Source organism: Syngnathus scovelli, chromosome 7 (assembly GCF_024217435.2).
Source record: "Syngnathus scovelli strain Florida chromosome 7, RoL_Ssco_1.2, whole genome shotgun sequence".
In the NCBI taxonomy this organism is placed as follows: domain Eukaryota; kingdom Metazoa; phylum Chordata; class Actinopteri; order Syngnathiformes; family Syngnathidae; genus Syngnathus; species Syngnathus scovelli.
Genome location: NC_090853.1, coordinates 4,379,356 through 4,394,889, shown reverse-complemented (window position 1 = coordinate 4,394,889; position 15,534 = coordinate 4,379,356). Strand labels below are relative to the sequence as shown.

The 15,534-nt window shown below is 47.2% G+C and overlaps 1 protein-coding gene across 4 annotated transcripts in view; it reads left to right on the top strand.

Moving 5' to 3' along the window:
• The window catches only part of tenm4 (teneurin transmembrane protein 4), a 142,044-nt gene that overhangs the window by 76,104 nt on the left and 50,406 nt on the right, over positions 1-15,534 (top strand). For 2 of the 4 annotated variants that reach the window (XM_049726851.2, XM_049726852.2), the window contains 5 exons: positions 1,279-1,491; positions 8,331-8,583; positions 9,810-9,908; positions 11,837-12,072; positions 14,858-15,013. In XM_049726851.2, coding sequence (XP_049582808.1) covers positions 1,279-1,491; positions 8,331-8,583; positions 9,810-9,908; positions 11,837-12,072; positions 14,858-15,013 — 957 coding nt within the window. The remainder of the gene's footprint in view (positions 1-1,278; positions 1,492-8,330; positions 8,584-9,809; positions 9,909-11,836; positions 12,073-14,857; positions 15,014-15,534) is intronic. The other 2 variants (XM_068651401.1, XM_068651402.1) reach the window with 1 other exon arrangement.

The following is a 15,534-nucleotide window of genomic DNA, read 5'->3' as shown; positions in this document are numbered from 1 at the left end:
TGGTCTCTTGAAGTTTGAACCCGAATTATAGCGCAGACAGTAAAAGTCCGGCGAAGGATGTCCCGTGACGCCTCCTTAAAAGAACCGGTAGACGTTTACTTCTTGCGCACGGCTCGGCCCTCTCTCTGTCTAACCCGTCTAATTGTTTTCTAATTAGATGCAAATCAATGAGTTGCATTCTAATACTCTTGCGGGACGCTTGCCCAGCCGTGATGGATGGAGGTCCGGTCAGCAGAAATGCAAAGGCGGACGGACCGCCGTCATACCTTTGTTTAAACTGCTCAAACGTTAGCTCGGAGACCTGGAGCAAAATATTCTAACCTTCTTGCTTGTCTAATTTTGCTCTTTTCTGATTTCATCAAACCAAAACTGTCCCTCCAATCATACATCATTAGTCAGCGTTAAGCTAGTCCTATATGTTAGCCTTACAAATGTTCAATCCATGCTTGTATACATACGAGCCTTCGTTGTGGTCACTTCTTCATGTGTGCTGTGTGGGTCATTTCCCGACCGCTTCCTACTGAGGTGGTTGCGATTATTTGAGGTTGAAGTATTTTCTCCAGCTGCCTCAGGAGGTCATCCATACCCGCAAGCGCCGTGCGCATCTGCCCATGCGTTTTATTACAGATGGAGCTTCTGGGTTTCAATCTAGCCGATGTCATTTGGGCTCTTTTGAGCGTGCTCTTCCTGATCTTGCCCGGGGTTCTGTTCGTATCCAGCTCCTTCACGTAATCCAGAAAGGTTCATCGAAGGGATTGAATTGTCCAGGGTGAAGTGGTGAATTCACAAGCACATCAACTAAGGCCATCATCATCCTTTTTTAAAACCCATCATCAGATTTTCCAAATTCTCGGTAGAAGCGTTTATGCCAACCAGACCGTCATTTTTCGCAAGCTCGTTTCACGTTGCTATTTCGAGAAGACCAAGTTCACGAGCCCCTCAAGTGGTGCCAATCAAGGTGAGGAAATTGAAGTGTTGCTGTTGAGTCTTGCCGTTGACACACGGCAAAGTGTGTGTTTGAAAGTGATATTTCACAGACAATCTTCTTTTTATACATCTGACACCCCTTGAAGGTGTTTTGAAGCCAAGTCAGGCACATCTTGTTCTTCGCAGCTGGCTTGAGTTGGCTGAGAGCAGGGGGAAGGTGTTGATGTTTGTTTGTCAAGTGTTATTTAAGTCTTGATTGTGTGTGTGTGTGTGTGTGTGAGATGTTTGGGTTTGCCACAGCCATCCAGCGACCCTCCACCACCGTGTGTTGTCTCTGTTTGTGGTCCACAGGTCCTCCGCAGCTTTGTTCCTCCGCCTCGTCCTCCCCTGTCGAGCAGCACCCGTTCCCTCCCCCTCGCGTTGGGACCAATCAGAACCAGGGGGGGTTGCTAGGTAACAGTGCAGCTCAGCCAGCCCGGGACTCTGACTCGAAGGATGAGTTTGGCCCCGGTTCATTCTTAGTTAAAGCTGGCTCAGGGAACGTGTACGCCGCAGCTGCTGACGGTGAGTGGATTCGCTTTCTCTACTTGCTTTCCGCCGGCCCGGCCCGCCCGCCATCTTTCGCCGCCGGACGTCTCGTGTTGTAGGTCGCGCGGATGGCTGCGAGCAACAACAAGTTTTTTTTTTTTTTCCCTGTCAGCAAGAGAGAAGAGAAAGTTTCGAAGTAGATAAACAGCCTCGGGAAACGCCGGCGAGCGAGGTCTGCAGAGTTCAGATGTTGCTTTCAAAGAGATGGATGATTCGGATTCACAAGGAGGGATTTGTCCCTCTTGGCAGCGCGGTGTTATATTGGTTAGGACATCCGACTCGCAGTTTGTAGGTTCGGGTTTGAATCTCGACGTTGGTCGTTTGGATGTTTTCCCTCCCATGTTATAAAAAATTTAAGTTGAGGGATGAGGACTGACTCAGTTGGCCGGCTGGAGACCATTCCAGGGTGTACCCCGCCCCGCCTCTCTCATCCAATCATTTGTGGCTTCCATATGAGGACAAACGCTATAGAAAAGGGATTTATGGATTTGTCACAATTCCCCCCCGTTTTCTTCACACTGTCAGACGGCGCCACGTTTTAAGCCCCCACATTGGAAGTGACGTCGAGTCTTAACCCGGTGAAAGACATTACTTTAATTAACAAGTCAAACGCGTCCCCCTCGAGACAGATTAGCTCTTTTGAAAAGCTCCCGCGCGACGCCTCGTGAATACGCGTCGGCTCCTCGCCAAAGACGGCGGCGGCTGATCGGCGTTCTTGTCCTGAAAAGTGCTGTCGCTCTGATGGTCGTTGCTGATGAGAATGATTTTTCATCGGGCAGAAAAACAATGTTTTGATTCCTGCTGAAAATTTGAGGGGCCCTAAACATGAGCCCTGTTGCACTTCCTGACAAATATCATCCACCCCCTCCCACACCAGTTTCACTGAACTTTTTGGAACCTTAGCGAGACCCTTATAATAGAACTGTCTCGTGAAATTTTAGCCACATTTTGCAGGAATTGACTCTCCCGATTCATTTCAAATTCCATTTGAGAGGCATTTTTGCAACATAAGCACACCACAACCTGATTCAGGAAATGTTCGCCCATTTAAAAATAGGCCTTTTGTTCTATTTGAGAAGCTTTGAGCGTTTAATTAATGTGTCTGACCACTTGTCACACAAACAAGAAGCGTTTCGACGGCTTCTTTTCTTTTCAATCCCTTCGCTGGCAACTTTCTGTCCTCTCCTGACACCACAAAATGAAAGGCTCTCAATAATTGATGGAGTTCCCAACCGGTCGAATTACATCAAACTCCAAAGTGTCTCGGCCGGCCGCCTGCTCAGGAAGAAAAAAATAAAAAAAGAACCCCCCACCTTCTCGCAATGAGTTATTAATCCCGTGGCAAATCTCCTCCTTAATTCCTCAAGAGGTGACACGGTGGTCATCACACCGTGTCAGGGCGATCCCGGAGGGGGCGGTGAGGAACAATCAAGCTAAAGCAGTTAGCTTAGCCTCGGGGCTGTCAGCTGGATGACAGCGGCGGAGGAGTGAGGAGGACTTCTTCATTTCCACCTTTAGTTCCACATTCCTTTTCCGATGCCAAGCGTCATGCTAAACGCGCTTTGCTTCGGCGGCTGACGGCGAGCGAGGAGTTAATTACAATCACAAAGGAGATCAGAGGAGCCCCCGCATTGTTTTTCTTTTGCCGCCACACAACTCATTAAGCCGGCAACTAAAAAAAAAAAGTTGCTGCATTGCACCACATCACATGCGAGAGCATTTGGCCGAGCAATTACATTCAAACCGTGCAGCCGAGCAATCGAATCAAATGTAATCGTGTTTTTTGCTTATTGTTTAACCAAGTGATTGAACAAGAAGCGTATGCTCACAGTTTGTCTCGTGGGATTTTGTGTAGAAGAGCTACTGAGTGGTTTTTTGTTTTTTTTTTGAATGCCACCTGATAACTCAAGCAAATTTCAATTTTACCAGGGCCTCGGTAAACACAAAAAGTCGTTTCTTTATCATTATTAACAATTCACTTACTTAAAAAAAAAAAAAAAAAAAAAAAAAACATCCCTTGAAGCTAGTTTCAGTTGGCCACATAAAATTTGATAGGCTTATCTATCATGAGGAGACCCACAAAAAAAAGTCATAAAACAAATAGGCGGACATTTTTCTCTCCAGCTGGACTTTTGCTGCAATTTCAGCCGGAAACTCAAAGACGGATTCGTCCTACATATTTTGTCCGACTGCTACCTAATTTTAATTCTGTGGGGGGGGGAGGGGACATTACAAACTATAGTAACCTCTTTTTATCGAAAACGCTTAAGTGGACAGCGTAGCTAAGGATGAGTCCGGCTAAAAAGCTCCCGCGGTGTCTCTCAGGTGTTTTTATGGCGCACCAACAGGCGATTAAAAAGCCAGACAAGAGTGGGGGGAAATCATTTTTCATGATACCTTTTTAATTGTCAGTAAACAAGCTCACAGTCTGTGTGCTGCACTGCGGAGCAGGTGGCTTTTTATCACATTGCATCACGCTCGCTTGCCTGGGGTCATCTCGGAGCCCACATGCAGGATTTAAGTGTTCCGCAGGATTTCGAGGTAGCAAAATAGAAGCCTGAAAGGATGCAGTGTGGGTTTTGTTTTTTTTTTCCCTCTCTTCCTCCTCTTCTTGGTTTCACTGGGAGGAACCGGCATGGCTGCAAGGCTGATGAGGCCTGCTCGCCGGAGCTTGCAGTCCCTTTTGTGCCGCGCGTTGTTCACGCTGGCTGTCGGCTTTCTCCGAGGCGCTTCCTTCCCGGGGAGGCTGCCTGCGGGGGCCCACATCTGAGACACGCACACCTCCTTATATTAGCATCTCTTAATACCCAGCGGCAGGGGGCCCGGCCCTCTGTGGGCTCTCAATGCAGCTGCTGGGGGGGGGGGACTTGCCCGCCCTTCAGCAGCTCACACCTGACCGGGCCGGAATGCTGAGCCTTGCATGCTCAAGACCTGGGGGGGGATTCCAAGGAGAGGGGATGCAAGAGAATTTAAGTAATCTCTCAAACTGCTTCATCATCCCCCTCATGTCCATGCAAGGGTGAAGCAAATGTGCTTTTAAAGAGGTTGACCCTGAAACCCGTGAGGCTAATTGTGAAGATTGCTGCTGTGACAATTTAATTTCCCTCACGGGATGAATAAAGTATCTAGCATCTCGCTAGCTAGCTGTACCTCTATAATTCGCTAGCTAGCGACTGAACCGGTCTAATCTATTCAAACTATATTTATTGATATTATTTCATGTATACATTTTTATTTTTTCCTGATTCACATTTCGTTATCTACTAAATTTTAAATTTAAAAGCAAATACTCATTACTGTTGTGGCACTACAAAATGAGATCCTTTTATTTTTTTTGCTGAGTTTCCCCTCATTTACTTTTCAGTAGCTGAAAATGCGTATTCTGTGTGGACAGAAGTCCCCCAAACCATAAAAATGGACTTTGCTGTTAATGTTGTCAAGAGAAGAACATGACGCCGGGATGTCGTTTGGTTCAAAGACGGGCTCTTTCTCTTGATCCGCTCGTTTTGTTGTCAGTGAAGTGCAGCCGCCAGACAATTTGTCCTCTTGCATTCTTGTCAGTACACGGCGAGCGTGACTAATACCCTTTGCATAGCGACATAGCTCCTTGTTTTTGCTGACACAAATTGAGATGCATCACGTCCATCGCATGATGATCGCAGACCATCTGTGCCCCCCCCCTACCCTACCCACCTCCCCCCAATAACGAAATCTCGCAGACCTCCCTGATGGATGTGCGGCAGACGGACGTACAGCGCGCCGCACGCATAACCACTCGTCTTGTTTCAGCGGTGACAGGAAATCCATGAGATCTTGGGAGAAGAGCGGCGGGCATCTGCCTGCGGCCTTGCTAATGGCTCAGGATAGCAAAAAAAAAAGCTCGATTTATAGATAACATTACAGTGAACCCCAGTTTATCTTAGGGAGATGGATTGATAGTTTTACCCCTCCCGCATCTTCTAAACACATTTGCATTTATCAAAGCATGCTTGAAATGTTTTCACTAAGTATTCCTGAACTACTGAAGAAGACTCTTGCTTGTGTTGTTATCCAAATCAAGGCAAAATGTGCTTTTATTTTTTACTTCTGGTGTTTAATGTGAAAGTTGCTTCATCACTTGATTGACATAAAATGGAAACGCAGCAGAAATCAACATCATGCTCCCACATATCATTGCCAAACATGCTGTCCATCTCTGTACCACCTCCCATCATAGTCGTATGGCGTTCCACAGGGTTCAATGTCGGGGCCCCTTCTGTTTTCATTATATTTGCTGCAAGAAAGCACAACGTTTATATATATCATAATAAGGTTCTGCTTGTCGTTATCATGCCTGTCCGTCAAAATATACCTTTTAGGTGAAGTCAGTTCATGACTCAAAACAAGAATGGGAAGATCTGTACTGTGATGAAAATACCAATAACATCAATGATGAGTCAACTTTGACTTGACTTTCACGACATTATAGTCGAGTACAAAGAAATCTTGCCATGTGTGTCGCACGCGTTTATGGTTCTGAGTACAGTTTTTCTGTTTTTCCACTCAGTTTGGTCTAGCAAGTACATATGCCTCCTGGCAACATGCTGTTATGTGTGACATCTAAAGCACTACAATTAGTAATGCAGGCAGCTCAGTGGCCGAGCCACCGTGTGTTTGTTGTTCGCTCTACGCTACCTGTTTGTTAGCCCTCCGACAAGTCTGGGAGAGACGGCTGCTATTCCCGCGTCGAGCTTCCCCGCGGACTCGTCTAATGGCGCAGGAGAAAGTGGGCTCGGGGCGAGCTGGAACAAAAATGTTGCTTGACTGCCTTCATGACAAATTCTATTTGTATTTTTTTTTTTTTTTTTTAATAGGCAAATACTACTCGCCTGGAAATAGTGCAGTGGTGATTAGCCATAGGCGCTGCCGAGCTAAGCGAGATGTAATGATTTATTTAGGAGGCCCATAGCTTTTGATTAATGTTGTCCAAGCCAATGGCTCACGCTCGGACGCTTTCCACGGGGGCTGGCGGGGCTCGTTTCCTATGTCACGCCGATTGAGCTCAGCACATGCTTTTGCGTAATAGCGACCATGCACGTTTTTGTGGGAAGAAAACGGAGCAAACCCACGCAGGCACGGGGAGAACATACAAACTCCACACAGGAAGGCTGGATGGGATGGAACCCCTGCAAATTTAAAGCTTATTTCCTTTTATTAGCGTTGTACTTTTCTTTTGCTGGATGTAACAGCTGCTAGCAAAATGTCTAATACGCTAATTGGTAAAGCTGTCGGCACCAAACGCTTTACTCCTAGCATCATAAAAAATCGGGTGGAATTGTTTAGGTGCTAATTAGCTAATGTCCACCGTCCACGCCTGTGAGAGGCGGTAATTCATGTATGTGCTTGAGTTGTTGGGTGTGCAACGTGTTGTGTTGTCAGTCAGCATGTGGGGGAGGAAGATGTCGGCGCTAATGAAGTGCATTAGCTTAATTACTGGCCCGGAGAAGCGTCAGGAGGCCACAACTGACGCGTGCATCTGCTGGAAAGAAAAATGGAAAAAGTCCTTTATTTCACACTGAATGCTTTGGAAGGGATTCTGTTTGGTAAAAGCATGTGAAAGTTTTGCCCTTTGTGGTCCAGTCACAATCCTGGCTTTCTCTGTGATAACTAATGAATCTCCTTTTCTTTTCAGCCAGTCAATAGAGGACCATTAATTATTTTTATTTTTTTTTAGCCGTCCTTTTGAATGATTGCGGCTAAGTGGCATTGGCGAGTTTTGTTTTTAGCCCTTTATTTTAAAAGCAACGGTTTACCCGCGGTTCCAAGGAGTGTACTCAGTCAGTTGTATTTAATAAGCCATGTCAAATGTAAAAATGATTTAGTATATCAAAAAAAAAACACGGCTATCCTCTTTGTTTTTCTTTTTTTCCCAGTTTTAACTTTTAACCCGTTACATAATAGGTTGAATTATTATTAATTAATATAATATTAATTAATATAATATGATTAATATTTTTTTCCAACATAGATGTGCCCCTATTAAAAAAAAAAAATGGTTGATGGATTTATGAACAGTTCAAAATAGCATGCAGTAAGTGTTATGGCTAACAATTCAGGCTTCATCTAGAAAACAAAATTAAGGAAAAGCCTGCCGTGTTTAATTGAAAGCACTTTCAATTACGGCAGGTGTCTGCTGTATCATATTTGTTCACGAAATATGATTTTCCTCCATGCATGTGTGCCTTTACGTACCACATTAGCATAATCTTATTAGCGCAGTTTGGGCTTCGGTATGGAAGGTCATCCCCCGAAAATCGCGCCGGTCCCTTTTTATTTTATTTTTTTTCCCCCACGGCATCTCCGCCTCAGCAGCCGGGCTAATTACTAGGGAAGCGCCCCGCTCGGCCATCTGTCGACGCGACGCGAACGTGATATACAGTAGCGCCCCCCCCCCCCCCTCCTGCAAAACACTCTCCTTGTCTCGGCTCCCGACCATGAAATATGTGGCGCTGAACCGGGTTCAAAGCCGAGTGGGAAGGTAAATCAGCGCCCGGTGCACTCTTTGCAGATGGCCAATGAAAAATGCACATTATAAATCTAAACGAGCTTGTCGCTCGCTAGTTTATGGCGTCCGGGTTCTATCTCTGCCCCCTATTTTTTTTTTTTTTTTTGCCCTGTGTCATAAAACACTTCAAAGTGTTTGAGCAGGAAAGAAAAGACGACGAAGACGCCAGATCTAGTTGTGTCTAGTTGTTTTGCGCGTTCTGCTCTGGCCGTTTGACTTTTGTGTACCCCGACCAAAGCAATCTTGAATCATTTGTCTTGTTTTTTTGCAGACGGCGTCTTTCAGAACCACCCTCGGCTGCGCACGCCCCCCTTGCCGCTGTCCCACTCGCACTCGCCCAACCACCTTCAGCACCATGCGGCCTCCATCAACTCCTTGAACCGAGGAAACTACACGCCGCGGAGCAACCCCAGCCCCGCGCCCACCGACGGCGGATCCTCGGCACACCCCGACGGCGGCGTACCGGATGCAGGCGGCGCCCCGGACAACTGGTTGCTCAACAGCAACATCCCGCTGGAGACCAGGTAGTCTTCTAAACCAGGGGTGTCAAACTCGTTTTTGTCGTGGGCCGCATCGTAATTATAGTTTCCTTCGGGGGGTTTAAATCAAGTTTAAATATGTTTAAAATATTTTGGCAGACAAAAAACCAAACACAATTTCAAGTAGGATGTCAGAGCTGACGAGTGAGTGACTATCAAGAGAAAAGTGGTGCTTTTGCGGCCTTTTGTTTATAGGTCGGTTACCGTGGCGACGCGGCCGGGTCTCAATTATAATCACAAGAGAAATGTGGTGCCAACTCTTAATCAAGCGACGCGGCGTGACTCACGGACAGGGATGGTCTGGCTTCAAGTGCCTCCGTCCAGTGTCATGGCTGTTAATGCGGCGCTGCTCTCATTAGTAACACGTCGGAGCAAATCAAGAAAAGTGACCACTCGCCGAATGATGGCCTCGTCCTGCTTGATTATTTAGAGAAGCTTTGCAGTGGTTTGATTCATCGGTCTTGTCCAACTCGGTTAATTTCCTTCTGGAACAAATGTCGTCAGCGAGTGAACTTTTTTTTTTTCAACGTAAGAAAGTGAAAAACCCTTTCCCCAAACTTTGGATATTAACAAGCTAGCCGTTAGCGTGATAATGGCCCTCGGAATCAAAATGTGAATTCCGCCGCGTTCGGTCACATTCCGATCTGGTATCTGGCCCCATCTTTTTTTTTTTTTTTTTTTTTTTTCCTCCCCCTTTCTGAGCTCAGGTATCTGTGCTCATTAAAAGTTGGATTCCTCGCCTGAGAAAAGACTTCAAAAGCACGACGTTTCTCTCAGAGCACAAGCCCGTCGTCGCATGCGGCAGCTCTGTTCCTCCATTGTTGTTTGCTTATGGAGCAGACGGGGGAATTTTAGCATGAACTGAAAATGTCCCTTATTTGGGCGAAGCTTGTGCAAAAGCATCCGTCATTAAGGCTGCTTCCTCACGTGAAAGCAATCGACGCGACAAGCCGCGTTCGCAAGTGTCGTCCCCGCCGGGCAACGGCGGAGCTGAACATGCCCCCGTTGTTACCAAATGAATTTGCGTTGCCTATTCGCCTCATGTAACCCGCCGCCACTTCGGTGACGGCTAGTGGTCGAGGTTGCGCAAGATGTTCAATGTCCCACGCTGTCTGTCTGTCCATTTAGAGCGCAACGTTGTATTTTCCTTGTGCTTCCCCGCACGCGCATCTCACCAGCGGCTTCATATTCATCTCTCCACCTGTGTGTAGAAACATAGCAAAGCAGGCATTCCTTGAGACTTTACAGGACCACCCCATTGAGATGGACAATCTGGCGTCGGCGCGCCGCGACGCCGCCTACAACGACGGGTAGGTGGCATGCTCGCCCCGCTTCTGTCACCGATGCCTTGCGCTATGTTTCCATCAGACATTCTCTGCTCTCAAAATGTCATCCATGTTTGCGTGTGTGTATTTGTGTGCCAGAAGCTCAATCCGTCCCCATGTAGCCCTTTAGCAAATAATGAAGCGTAATCGCTAACTTAAGAGAGCATGCAAAACGGAGCCCGCGTGTCCGATTGCAAGGCAACGTAAGCACATTATTTTCTCTTGGACAATCAGTGAAGAAAAATAACGATACCTCGAAAGGCTCTTAGTAGAGCGTGGACCTCTGCCAAGGACGGGAAGTCATGCCAGACAACTGTAGATTGGTCCCTCGGGCTTAGCGGCGAGATTAATATTGAACATAAGAAAAACAAAGCAGCAAACGCTCCAGTTGTGCGTGATACTGTTCTGCTCCAGAACTCTAGGTGGCGGTCATGCACTCTTGGTCACCATTATTATACTGGGAAAGTTCAAAACAAAAACACTATGGCCAGCACAGGAGTTCCCAAACCACTCGTCGAAAACGTTCGTGTAAAATTTTACTAATTTGGTGGGCAAAATATATTTATCATACAAATCAACAAATTTAAAATTTCACTAAGAGCGCCAACACAAGGTGACGTAGTCCGACCTAAGTGGCTGTAATCCACTTAAGAAAATTCCCTCGATCCGCACCTTTATCCCATTCCCAGAACAATCAGTTAATTGGATTTTACGCTCGAGTAGTTTTTGTGCGCAAGTATAAACACGTGCGATTAAAGCCTGCCGCTCCTCTGAAGAAGAAGAATCGCAAATATATAACAGGACGCACGAAAAGCCTTAAAGACTCGTGCACGGAAAGTTTGCCGTATCGATTTGAAGCAAGCAGCCATTTTGAACGGATCCCAAGCCTCGTCCGTGACAAAGTTGGACTCAGGAATTCAGCCAAATGAGCTCCAATCAGATGGACACCAAGTTTCGAGATATCATCTCCTACTGGAGAAATTGCCCAAATGCGTCATTGGCAAGCAGCTCTCCTTGACGGGTCTTCGCCAACCTTTATTGATCCAAGGGAAATATTTTATATTTGAGGAATCTCACTGCGCACCAGCAAATGAAAATGTCACAAAGTGATGAATTCTAAAATGGTGTGGTCGTAAAAAGAGAATTTACTTCCTACGCCTGTCATTGTACGTCCCGAGCACGGATAGATGGACAAATACATTATTTGTTACAAAATAATCTTCGTGGAGGGGGCGGAGCAACACGCTACGGTTTCATGATCATTTCAAAATGGACCGCGAGGGCCCATTCGTCACCGCTCGCAGTTTTAATTAATAATAGCCGACGGGTGCCACACAAACTATATGGCCGAATTTTTATATGGAGGCTTTTTTCATAGATGTCGGGAAAAATGACCGCCATAAATCGTCAACCTGCACCGCCCCGGCCCGCCCCGCCCCTGTGTTTAAAAGTAACACATGTTCCCAGTCACGTCCTTGGTGGCACATCGTAATGCGCCCTTTAATCACGTCCGCCTCTTGTCGACGTGTCAGTAAAAGAGCCTTGACAGTGGCGCGGCCGTTTCTGATGGACCGCCACTTCGGCCCGTCTGACGTGGCCCGGCCAGCCGAATGAATAGCCTTGACGCCTTTCCCGGGAATTACTCATTGGACGCTCTGCCGTGAATACGGGGGTGAAAAAATGAGGTTGATTTGATATTGATTCACTCGGGCATAGTCAAGGGCACCCAATTGCCGGAACCCGTCTGTGGGACAGAACACCTGAAAGGACCACTGATTTTTTTTTTTTTAATCTGGCGGCTAATCCAGCCGCACGGTTACCATGGCGACGGTACAGAGTGTGCCTGGGAACACAATTACACGTGATAGACAAGACGGCGTGGAAATGGACTGAAGCCATTTTGCTCCCCGCAGGCACTTCCTGTTCAAGCCAGGCGGAACCTCGCCCATGTATTGCAGCACGTCGCCGGGGTACCCGCTGACCTCCAGCACGGTGTACTCGCCGCCCCCGCGGCCCCTCCCCCGCAGCACCTTTTCCCGGCCCGCCTTCAGCCTGAAGAAGCCCTACAAGCACTGCAACTGGAAATGCGCCGCCCTCAGCGCCATCCTGCTGTCCGTCACGCTGCTCTTCTTGCTGGCCTACTTCATCGGTACGTCTCCGTCTATTTGTTTTTTAAAAAAAAAATATAACGTGGTCACTTGTGAGAAGCGCAATGGTCATTCTTGCTGATGTCTGCTGGTCAGATAAGAAAAGACTTGCTCATTTTCGTTCTTTTTGTTTTTTGTTAATAAAATTCACCCCAACCTGCGCGGTGGCCCCAGCTGGCTAAAGGCTATCTTTGTGCTATTAAATCAGCCCTTCCCCTTTTGGCCAGCACCTAAGTGAATTACACACGGGTAATACACGCTATCATTTATCTCTATGATCTATATTTAATTTGGTCTGAAGACGGAAACGCCAAAAGGTGTGTGTGTGGGGGGGCAAAATTTGGTCAATCCGGCCCACCAAACATTTGGATAATCAAGTGTCTGCAGTAATTTAGGTGACAGACACACAAATTAATTTGGGGTAATTGCGGTTGGTCAAAGAGCGAGCCCCGGAATTTGGACTCTATTGGTCCAGAATAACAAAAGTTTTGCTCTCGTCTAATTACCCGGCGCACCTGATACTGTGGACACTCTCGTATTTCAGCCAGACAAATTAATTTTTCATTTGGAATAGATATTATGCCATAACAATCAGGGAAGGCAATCAATTTCCGGCTCTTCCTTTCCCTCCGAGGATGGGGCGCACTAAAAATCTGCATTAATTGTAATCCATTTTATTGAAAAATTCATTATTTTGTCAAAAGATTATTAGCTGCATTGTGGGGCCGGCAGTGATTAAAGATAAAGATGAGGGATTTAAGGAGAATGAAAGTGGATTTGGGGGGGTCCTGGCCCAAAGCCCTGTTTCATCACGCCGTGTAATTATACCCAAAAAAAAAAAAAAAAAATCTCTGAGTGCATCAAAACACAATGAGAGCGAGGTTGGGCCCAATCAGCGGTGGTGTTTAATTAAATGCCTGATGAGAAAATGCTTTTGATTTGGAGTGCAATTAATTGCGCCGGCTTGTAATTGGGAGAGTTGGAGGCGAGATGTCTAATTAGGCCAATTATGCCTTGCCACGCATGTTGTGACCTGAGACTTGCTTTCCTCGCCAAACACAATCACGCGCCAGTCACGGCGTGATCAGTCAAAGATGCTAATCGCGCGTTACGTTCAATTTAAACATCCACAGCGGCCGATGAGTTAAAATCCAATGGCGAGTTCAGATGTCTCTTTGATGATTAAAAATCGGCGACATGAGCAGAAATGCGTCCGTCGCCTCAGAAGAGCTCGGCCTGCCGACTCACCTCAAGAGTTTTTCTCTTGCATGTCCTCTAATTGGCTCCCGGCGTGACCCGACTTTTCTGCCAAGATGTAAGCGAAAGCGGGCCACAACTTGTGCCAGGGAAAAACTCTTGACAGGTCGTCACCTTGTCGAGAAGCACGGCTTGTCTCCGTCGCTGGGCTGTCTCATTAGAAGTGTCTAGTTAGTCCTACAAAACCCTCCGAGTGTCATTGCGAGAAAAAAAAGACAACAAAATAGGGCGTCTCGTGGCAGATAGATACCCCGGCGTAAATCTTTAACGACGGGAGCGCTCGTTTGCCATCCCAGGCCTCGGGGACGGACGGACGGGATGAGGAATGAACCCCAGCAAAGACGCATTACTAGGACACTCGCGTCGACACGTCCCGCTCGGTGACTTTGGGAAAGTGCGTTTCCTCCATCCCAACGCGCTCACTTTGTCCCTCTCTGGCCGCGAAAGCACAAATCAAAGAGGAGAGGCTCTCGGCAGCTTTGGCAATGACAAACAAACAAAAAGCCCGGCGCTGGGTTTGTTCACCGCTTGTCATTACGGACATAGATCAATGCCTCGTCGAGAGAACTTCTCGGCAAAGGCGAGGTTTGCCGTTTATTGGAAGCCGTGTACATGTGTATTCAGATCCACTTGGACTTTACCGTTCAATTCAGCTCAAGCGCGTTTGTACGTCACTTGTTCTTTGATTCCGCCTGAGATGTAAATCACAGGAAGACGTGAATCCGCTTTGCCGTGCGTCAAACACATCAAATGAGGATGACAACCAACGCATATATCGTTTTTTTTTTTGCAACGTTTATGTAAACGAATGACAAGTCGGTCTTTAAAGCCAGAAGAAAGTACACAAAAGATCAAACTCTGAAAATCTTTTGCCCACCTTGTCAAGCAACGACAGGTGCTCGGCTGAATTTCAAATCAGATGAACTGAAGTAGGAAGGGAGGTCTAAGGGAGTGGTAATTTTAAAATGTATCAATGAATTGCCTGTTTATTTACTCAAAGAAAAGCAAGGAATGACCCTATTGAGTCGCCAGGTTTTTTTTCTGCTGACTGTAGAATTCCGTCCTTTTTCTTTTTGCCTGGCTAAGCTCATCTTGTCCATTCTGGTATTGGTGATCTGTCACCCCCCCCTCCCTCCTCCGCCACCACCATTGTAGGCCGTTTTTTTTTTTTTGTCAAATATCAGCATGCTTCATCCGTCGAGTTGACATTGGAATAGCCTCCGTGTCTGCGAGCTGTTTCTTTTTTTGTGGGAGGGGCTTCAGTCTTGTCGTTGAGGATATGTGGGGGCAGGGTAATCGGCTCGGAGTGATCACAAGGCAGCACGGTGGTCGTCAGGCAGATGTCGCTCGGGGTCAACGCACCACCCGAATGCGCAAGCTCGGCGGAATTTGCCGTTAACCATTAAACCGACCATCTTTCAGCTTTGTAGGTTTTGCTTGAGCCTTTCACACACAAACTTACTACATAGCAGCAGCGTTTCTAAATTTATTTTGGGAGAAATTTCAATTCCACTTGTTTGTTCTTTGTAGCTATGCACCTTTTGGGACTGAACTGGCACCTGAAGCCCACGCAGCGACAGATGTACCACGTAACGGACGACAACACAAGCGGCGTTCCGTTCCCCACCGACCTGAGCTTGAGGCCGCTGGGCTCGGAGACGCCCGATCGCAGAGGCAAAGACGACGGTAAGTTGCGGACGCTTTATCGCGGCGGCTCAGCCGTAAAGTTTTGTCGGAGGGAACCGAAGTGACATTTGTGGCCAATCGCCGGTTGTTTTTGTGCTACTCGGGCCTCGGTGGTGTGCGACCAGATCTGCATTGTAATCCCATCAATGTGCTTGTCAGTGGGCAAGTCTTGTTTTTCCTGAAGGGACGAAATGGGGGGGATTAGCCATTCGCTCACCCCTCATAACGGATGTGATCCCCCCCCCCCGTGCCTGGCAGCCAACGAAAGCATGTGCTGGCCCCGCGGTAGCGACGGCTCGGCTCCAGCAAAACTTTGCTCGCTTCCACGGCAAATGGGCCAAAATGTAGCCGTGCCATTTGCCACTGGCAGGCCGCAAAAGGTACACCACGGGCTCATTAGCATACAAATGCATCCCGCGCTTGTTTTTTTTTTTTCCCGTTCAATACACGGCTTGGTCGAGCCAACGAGGAAAAGGTCCAAGGATGGCAAATCGATGTTTTTTGCAAGACGTCTCATTCTG